At 27.2% G+C, this 9392-nt stretch overlaps 1 protein-coding gene across 2 annotated transcripts; it reads left to right on the top strand.

Moving 5' to 3' along the window:
* The first annotated feature begins 6450 nt into the window (after window positions 1–6450).
* Window positions 6451–9077, top strand: LOC130951483 (guanine nucleotide-binding protein subunit gamma 4-like). 2 transcript variants are annotated; one of them, XM_057880138.1, is made up of 3 exons: window positions 6451–6533; window positions 6645–6716; window positions 8336–9077. In XM_057880138.1, the coding sequence occupies exons 2-3, from the start codon at window positions 6683–6685 to the stop codon at window positions 8878–8880; spliced, it is 579 nt and encodes a 192-aa protein (XP_057736121.1). In that variant the 5' UTR covers window positions 6451–6533; window positions 6645–6682; the 3' UTR covers window positions 8881–9077. The 2 variants fall into 2 exon arrangements, with proteins under 2 accessions (XP_057736121.1, XP_057736120.1); XM_057880137.1 differs by having other exon boundaries at window positions 6645–6723; window positions 8324–9077.
* The last annotated feature ends 315 nt before the right edge of the window (window positions 9078–9392 follow it).

Below are 9392 nucleotides of genomic sequence, written 5' to 3'. Positions count from 1 at the left end.
AACTACAATTTTGATAAGTTAAAATAAAGGTTTAATAGAGATAATTTTATATGTAATTATTTTTTATTTTTTATTTAAAACATAATATATTTTCTTATTATTTTGGTGTAGAGTTTAAGAATATTAATTAAGATTTTTATTTAGGATTAATTTATATAATTTAGACTTTGTAGCTTAGGATTTTAGGTTTAGGATTAGAATTATTATATATGATTTAGGATTTGAAAATTAGATCTAATTAGATCTAGAATTTAGAACTTAGAATTTATAAATTACGTATTTTTGGAGTTTAGAGATTATTAGATTATAATTTAGTATTTATGGTGTTAGAGTTTAGGTTTTAATTTAAGAAGTTGAGGATTTTAGATTTAAAGTTGAGTTTAATAAATGTGATTGAATGTTTAAGATTTAGGATTTAAGATTCAAAGAAATTAGTGTTGAGAGAGTCTAGAATTTATACTTTAGGATTGAAATTTGAAAGTGAGAGAGGAAATTTATTGTTTAAGGTCGAAATTTAAAAATTGACAAGATTTAAAATTTTAAATAATTAAAAATGTATGACCTTAATTTAAAAAAGAATTGTTTCAAGTAAAATGTAAGTAGGTGTTCATTAAACCAACTAAGAATGATTATAAAGTATCTAACAAAAATATAAAAATATATTTAATTTATTACGATAATTGGTTTTTTTTGGAGGAGTGTTAAGGGGCCAGTAATTTTTGTGATTTGTAACTATTAAGTAGCTATTAATGATGTTTTTAATGATGTGAGATTTTATTCAATAATGTAAAATTACTTACTTTTTTTTACTGGTTACATGCTGATCAGAATTTAATAAAGTTGTTGGCTCCTTAGACTTTTTCTCATTAATATATAATTAGATAAATGTTTGCATTAATTAAATTAAACGAATTTATAGTCAATATTGTGCAATTAATGTTGTTAAAAATGGCGGGCGGAATATTTTTAATTGTGACTATAATCTCCGTTTGGTATAAATTATTTTTATAATTAAGTTTAATAATTATTTTTTTTATGTCTCCCATAAGTTAATTTTGATAATATTAATGTACAATTTGTAAATACCAAAAATCGATTAATGATTTTATTAAATATCAAAGTTACTGAAAATAATAAAAATAAAATATAATTAAAAAACATAAAATAAATTAAACCTTTAAATTCTACAAATTTCGATAATCATTGTGTTTGTCGTGCAGACACGAAGTAGGCATAATTTATTTATTATGAAGTTGTTATTAAAAAATAGGTGTAAATTATTAGACTGGGACTAAGTCTGGAGAGGGATAACGCAATATCCCAATCCATTTATGTTGAATAAATAACTCAATTGCAAAAAATTTTATTAGATTTAAAATAAAAATAGTTCAAACATTTAATTACAATAATTAACACAACATAATACTTATCTCGTTAATTTGTTTTATCTGTTACAGTCTATTGTTTCTACTTTTAATCAAAATTGCTGTTTTTTAGAAAATAACTTGACACATATCCACCAACCAACTTCTCCAAGTTGCTTAAGCATATAAAAATTTTTTTTCCTTTCATCACCGTAACGCTGCTCTCAAAGTTTATTACTTATATTTGGTTCGAAAGCTTCCTTTTATAACCGTAGAAGTATTTTAACAAAAATTGGTATCTTGAAGTCTGTTTTTAAAGAATTTTAAATGAAACCTTTCAAATGTAAACAGTAATATATTCCATGCATACAAATTTAAAAAGTTAAAAATCTTTTTAAGTTCTTTATTTTAAATATTAAAAGAAAAAGTAAAAAAAACACGATTTAACTCCCTTAGCTTCTTGTTGAACATTTTTATCTAGTTTAGACATCTCGTAGAAATAAGAGGACCATTTTCTCTTATATTATCAACTTTAATGTTTCTTAGCATAGGTGTAAAAGGAATTAAATAGATTATTAGGAATAAGCGATTGTATCATTCGAATTCGTTACAACTCATAAACAGTGTCCTCTCTCAATTGACACAACTTGTATTCACATTACATATCAATACAATAATAATGCATGTTCGTTCATATCATCACTATGGTTCCCCACAAATTAAATCTCTGTTTTCTCAAAACCTTGATAACAGCTAAATATTAATAACTGAGATTGATATTTTGTGCTATATATGTTGACTAGCATTTATGTTTCATACTTACCAGTTACCACTAGTTAGATAATAAGAGAATATACTATGGGGTCAAACACCTAATAAAGAAATTATGGTGGACTTTGACCAACTACATTCTTATTTAGTTGGTACACCTAGGTATCACTTATTAGGAAGCTTCCAAAAGTACAGATCCCTTCTAATTTGCCTATACTTGTGGGTTTCTTAATGTTGGGTGTCTTTGAATTTTGAGGAAATACTTAAACTGATCTGTCTCTAACAAATAAAAAGTCCAAATCCAACTAATAATGTTTTGTTCTATCGTGCATTTTATATATTTGCTCTAAGATTGTCACAACATATTCGAGAGATGGTTGGAAATTGGACATGCTATTCAATCTGTAAGGAGTTTTTCTGCAAACGATTTCATTTCTATTTTTTTTTGGGCTTGTAAAATAAATATATCTGTCCTATATGTCTTAGATCTTTATTTTATAAGAGAATATGTAATTGTGAAGTTAAAATATAACTATATATATAGCTGTATCAACTATGAACAATTACAAAAATATAAGTGGTTGACATATCAACGAATCAACTATGAAGTAAACGATGGATGGGAACTTTGAATTATTAAAAGTCAAACTGTTATAATTAATTACTAAACACCTAAGCTGCTGTCAGATTTTGAAAATCAACCCATAATAATTGCTTTATGTTAATGTATATTAATTGATTATTTGAGATTTTGAGTGTTTATTATTTTTTTTTCATGGTATCTCTCAATTCGGCAGGTCAAAGATTAATCCATTATGATAGACTATTGGATCAAAATTTTATTTACGAATTTATCATTGGCTAATGAATTACTGTATGCAGAAGACGAGATTTAAACTCCAACACTTATTTAAGCAGATTAGTAAACTAACTACTAAACCAATCCAAATTGGTTATAGAATGTTGATTATTAAAATCAAGTTGCATAGCTCTGATTAACCAACCTCAATTTGTAACCATTCTAATATATTTACATGCAGTAGACTTCAAACTACTTTACTAGATACCACCTTACTCTTTGATTGTATCCAGCATCTAGTTTTATATTCGCACATGAAACATATTTAAGTATATTCTAACCAATTATTTAATGATAGATTATAGAACCTATTAATATTTGAGATGGAAAAAAAAAACATTTTTTTAAATTAGTTATTATTTTTATTCTCTTACAACTTTGCCGTTCATTGTTGTTTTCATTTGACCCTTTCTTGTTTTCCCATAAGTTTATTATTAATTAGTTCTATCAGAAAGTGATTTTGTAACGAATTCCAATAATTAAGTCAATTGTTGTCCAAAAAGTATAATGATTAGGAAAATAATCATATCTACCTAGCTCAGGATGAATATTATTCTACTTCTTAATAATTATATATAGTGCAAGTGTGTCCAGAAAATTTTACTAGATTCATATCGAATTTGGCGGGATTTATAGCTGACATGAGACGAGTTAGATGGCTAGTGGTCCACTTATATTTTCAGGAGGAAGTGTATGTATTTGGGTCGAGAAAAACCTTGGCTCCATCTGGAATGCTGGACTGTAGCGAATGGATATATGGAAAATGCTTATGCGACTTTAGTATAGGAGTAAAACTGCACCCAATCTCCTAACTATTGCTCAAAGTGACAGTTCACTCTTTCGTGATTAAAAAATGATAATGCATCTCCTATAATTATTAATTTCGTCAGTTTTTTGGGACTCTCTGTTAAATTTTCGGTCTAGAGTTAATAAATTTTGTTTACTTGTAACATTAATTAATTAGATATCAAAAAATTATTTCAAAGGATAAAATATTTTCTATCATATCAATAATACACGGTTATAAAATAGAACAAATAAACTTTTAAAAAATTTCTAATAAGACACTTAATTACACTCCTAACTAATTATAAACATTGACACTGTTGGTACAAAAATTTTTTTTTTCAACAAGAGGACATTTTGACTGACAATAATTTCGACTACAGAAGCAAAAAACGAGCAAGTTGAAGTCGAAGAAAGATGGTACAAAGAACATCGAAATCAAAAGGTAGTTAGTGCATTTTCATGTGTATCAAGATTTGCTATTCGATCTTCAAGCTAAGTGGAGGACATGAGTGCGAAATTTAAGAAACAAGTTGAAGAAACGTGGGACTTGAAAACCAAAGAAGACGTGGGTGTCAAAACTTGAGGGTGAAGATTCTTTATGGTCAAGGCAAGACCATTGCTGAACAAAAGAAAGAAGTAAGATCGTGCACAATATGCTCCATGTCAAGTCTATCTCCATGGTTTATAAATAGCAGAAACTCAAAAGTGTTATGAGACTTCTTAAAAAATACTAGATCATCACACATAACTTTCCGCCAAAATTCTCAGTTCCAGCAACGTAACGGAAGACTATGAACACAAGTGCATGTGAGTATTGGAAATCTATTTTTATTTGTTTTTCTTTTATTTTTTTTTCTGTTTCTTTTCATTATTTACTCTACGCATTTTATTTTTACTTCTGTACTTCAAGCATTTTGCTTTCTTTCAATTTCAATTTTAAAGCTTCATTTGTTTTACTATAATTTTTTATTATTTGTCACAATTCAAACATCTCATACATTTCGACACGAATGTTAAGTAATTTCTGGGTCGAGCCTACTCTTTTTCACAAAAGTCTTATCTACTCTCCGAATTGAGATTTTAATACATGCTTGATTCGACACCCTATATAGACACCCTGTCGAGGCCAGGTGTCGAGACCAAGTTACCAAAAATCAAGTGAAACAGACACATAAATCCATAATGAACAATAAAGTAAAACAAGTAATCATAAATTTCAACAAGACATTGTACGTGTTAATGCATTGGTAGCTAGCTTTGGTTGGAAACAGGCTCAATTCCTTGCTTTTTCTTCTCTGAAAAGTCTTGATACGAACACAGTAAAAACTACTTCATCAGTTAGCAAGTTTAATTCACCCTTCAATTATTCTCTCCTTAATCTCTAATGCAGATTCTATGTCTTCATCCTTGCAATATCTATCTATTAGTGTTGTGAACGTGATCTTATGAGATTTTAAACATCTCTCGCTCATCATTCATAAGCTTCCTAACTTCCTTCCAATCGTAGATCCTACAAAAGCTATTGATCAACGCATTGTACATGATTAAGTCTAGCCTATTGTCCTAATTGATCATTACCTGAAAATTCTTCAAGGTTAAATCAATTTTTTTCATATTGGCATTGCCCATCAATCAAAGTGGTAAAGATAATACCATCTGAGACCAACCATTTCTTGCACATTTCATCAAACAAAATTCCTGCAATTTAAGAAGAAGAAGCAAGAAATTGAGGCTACCACCAATTAAGACCTGTAACCAATGCATCAGCAAGAAAAATGAGTTGTTAAAATTTAGGATGTTTATTTGTCTTATTTTATAGTTCATTATGGGTTTATGTGTCTATATTGATTTAAGTGTTTTATTAAAAAAATTTTCAAAGATTTATTTGTCTTATTTTATTATAACATATTGTTAATATGATAGGAGATATTTTGTCTCTTAAAATAATTAATTAACACGTAATTACTTAACATTACACATAAGTAAGATTCATTAATTTTAGATAAAAAATTTAACAAAAAAACTAAAATATGTGATGAAATTATTAGTTATTAATTATATTATTATTTTTCAATCAATGAGAAATAAATAGTCATTTTGAGTAATAGTTAGAAATTAGAGTAGGATTTTACTCTTAAGTTAGCGAATTGTATTAATGGAAATAATTAATTTTATTTTATTTCTTAATATCATCCATTTACTTTTCATACCGATTTTTGAAGGTTTCAATCCTCTATAATTAATCAACAATTACATGATGATTGGGTCAATAGTCATAATTCTTGGATATCCGATCCATCTCTTAGAAACTAACAAATAATTATGATTGGTTTATATTCGTTTTCATTAATACACTAGTGGAGTATACTATATAAAAAATCGCGTTACTTGTACCATTTATAATATATATAGTATATCAAATTCAACTTGTCCGATCCACTTGAATTGGTCATTTGGTAGTCCAAATTAAAATGGAATTTCTTTTCTTTTCAGGAAAAGAAAAAAAAATCTCTTATATTCACATTTTTCTCAGTACACATAGGGGCCAGTTCTGATGTGGCTTGTGGGTGTTTATTAGTGTGAGTCAAGTCAACAAGAAAGTTATATAACTAGAATTAAATTAATAAGCCACCCATATATACATATAGATACATATCTATATATAAACATGCATATATATTACCTACCCAGCACTTAATTCCAAAGCATAGGACAACTTTGTTGCATGTTTCCATTAAGCAAACATGAAGGTAAGTAATAATGTCGAGAACTATATATCTTTTGTATATCTTGTTTTTTCATCTAAGTTTCTCAATAAATAATAGATCTATAAATGAAACTGTATGTAACTTTGCATGCAGCAAAAAATAGTTATGAGGATGCAAATGGATTGTGAAAAATGCAGAAACAAGGCGCTGAAAACTGCTGCGGAGGTAAAAGGTGAATATCATATATCTGTCTATTAATTTAGCATCTAGAAGGGAAATAATGTTAATTATGCATATCACTTTTATATATTATAAATTATATCCTTAAAATAATATTCTTCCAGGATGAGTTTAATTTTTCTTTTTCCAAGAAACTATTATTAAGATGTTCCTATAAAAAAAAAAATATCCCCAAAAGACACAAATTAATAATATAATTTTCTATATGAGTAGAGATAAGACTCATAAGAGTCGTATGTGTATGTTATTTATCTAGAAAAATACACAAATTAAACCATGTTTTTGCCATATATATTAGGATATGTTGGATAAGTTGGGTCATATATAAATTCAAGATATTAACACAGATTCAATAAATTGAAGAGTGTACCTGAATTCGTCATTGGAAATAGGGTTATCAATGGTAACAAACAAAGAGTTCATCGGGCAGCTATTAACGTGACAAGTTAGAGAATAATATAATTATAAATATACACCTAAATTGGTCTCAACAAATTTTAGATTAGACATTTTAATTCCAATAAATTTTTATTGCTTTAAAAATTTTTGAGAATTATTTCTATCAGTCAGCTTGATCTTTTTATCACTTATACTAAAATATTTAATGTGTATTGGACAAATAAATTCTTAACAAATTTTATTATAAGGTAATTAAATCCCTAACAAATACTGTTACAAGCCAAATTAATCCAGCTAAAAAGGAATCAATCAGTTGCAAAAACTTCTAAAATAATAAAAAAATTGTTAAAATGTTTACTCCAATAATAGGTAAAATTCTAATAGGTAAATCAAGTATTACTTACCTTTACGCCGCCTTGCGCGCCACGCTAATAATTTTCAATAGATGAACAAAATTGTTAACATGAATTAAGCATAATTATTAAATTTAACGTTTATGTCAATAGTATCATATCATATCATCATCGTCAACACAATTTTGATAAAACAAAATCCAAAATTAATTTTAGCGCACATTGTAGAAGGTTAGACAAATTGTTATCTTCTATATGTATATGCACAAATCATTACTCACATGCAGTTGTTAATTGTATTTATATGAAGTTGTTAGTTAAAAATTGTTAGATAAAAATTTAATCAAATATATTAAATTGTCTAACAATTCTCAACTAGCAAATTCATTCATAATATAAAAATAACTATATATGAGTTTTCATAAAATAAATTAGAGTAATTATTCGCAGATATTTTAATCTAAAAAATTAAGGTGAATACTCTAATGAAGATTTTATAATTTTCTTCGTATAAAGATACTTCATTTTGATTATTAAATGATAGATTTTAGGAATTGATTTCATATGCTATAAAAATATTACTTTTATTTAAAGTGTGGTAAAATAAATAAGTCATATTTTTTAAACCAAGATCATCATGAAAATTGAAGATATTTTTTGACATCTTCATTGAAATAGTCGTCAAAAATTAATATACAAAAAAATCTCTAAAATTTTATTCCAACAAACAAATTAATCCCAATTTATTTTTTGACAAAATAATTACCTAATTAATTTTGGAGACTGAGTTGGATGATTACTCAATAAATTATTAAGATGTTTAATATACAAATAACACAGGTGTGACTTCAGTGGCATTAGAAGGGGACGACAAAGACCGTGTGGTGGTGACGGGCAACAATGTGGACACGATTTGTCTCATCAACCAAATGAACAAGAAATTCAAGTGTGTGGCGATTCTTAAAGTAGAAGAGGTGAAGAAGGAGGAGAACAAATGCTGTGCCGTTTTGTGTCTCCCATCGCCGTCGCTGTCGTCGTGCACCAACTGTTCGAGCAATTGCAAATGTGTGGTTGTATGCTCATCAAAATGCGAGGGCAAATGTGACAAATGCGAAAAATGCGAAAGCCCTAAATGCAAATGCAAGTGTGTGTTGGTATGTTCAAAGTGTCAAAGTGCAAAATGTGATGGAAATAGGTGTCTTGTTATATGCTTCAAGTGCAAAAGCCCTACGTGTGATGGCCAATGTTGTAAGCCTCTTCCACAACAACCATACTATGTTAATAATTGCCCTCCATGGTGCAATTGTCCAAGGTGCTATGTACCGTACAATCCTCCACCTTACTACTACAATAGGGTTGTTTATGAATCAAACCCTGACAATTGCTCCATCATGTGATCGATCAATCATGATGAAACAATCTGCAGATTCAATAATTAAGAGGAGGAGCCATACTTGCCAATTTGGGAGATGAAGAGAACGTTGATTATTAGTATGATATATATTTAAATGTTTTTTTTACAACTGAATTTGGCAGAAACAAGTTTTCTAGAGTGAAAAAGTTGATTTAGTAAAAAATTAAAGTCTTAGGTTTGTTTGGCGTTATTTTCAAAAATGATTTTTTTTAAATAATATTTTTAAAATTTTTTTTTACAAAAATAAAAATATAAAAAATATTTTTATCTATCAATTATATTTGGATAAAATAAGATAAAAATATTTTTTTGTTCATTTATTATGTGAAAAATATTATTTTTTTAAAGAAAAAAATTTTTTAAAAAATATGTAAATTGTAACTTTTCAAAAAAAATATTTTTTTATTTTTTAATATTTTTATTTTTACTATTAAAAATTTGCCAAACACACTAAAAAATAATTTTTTTTAATTTAAAAAAAAATCTTTTTCTTTA

This window comes from Arachis stenosperma, chromosome 9, assembly GCF_014773155.1.
Source record: "Arachis stenosperma cultivar V10309 chromosome 9, arast.V10309.gnm1.PFL2, whole genome shotgun sequence".
Lineage (NCBI taxonomy): Eukaryota > Viridiplantae > Streptophyta > Magnoliopsida > Fabales > Fabaceae > Arachis > Arachis stenosperma.
The sequence above is the reverse complement of the archived record's forward strand: the minus strand, read 5'-3'. Positions and strand labels throughout refer to the sequence as shown.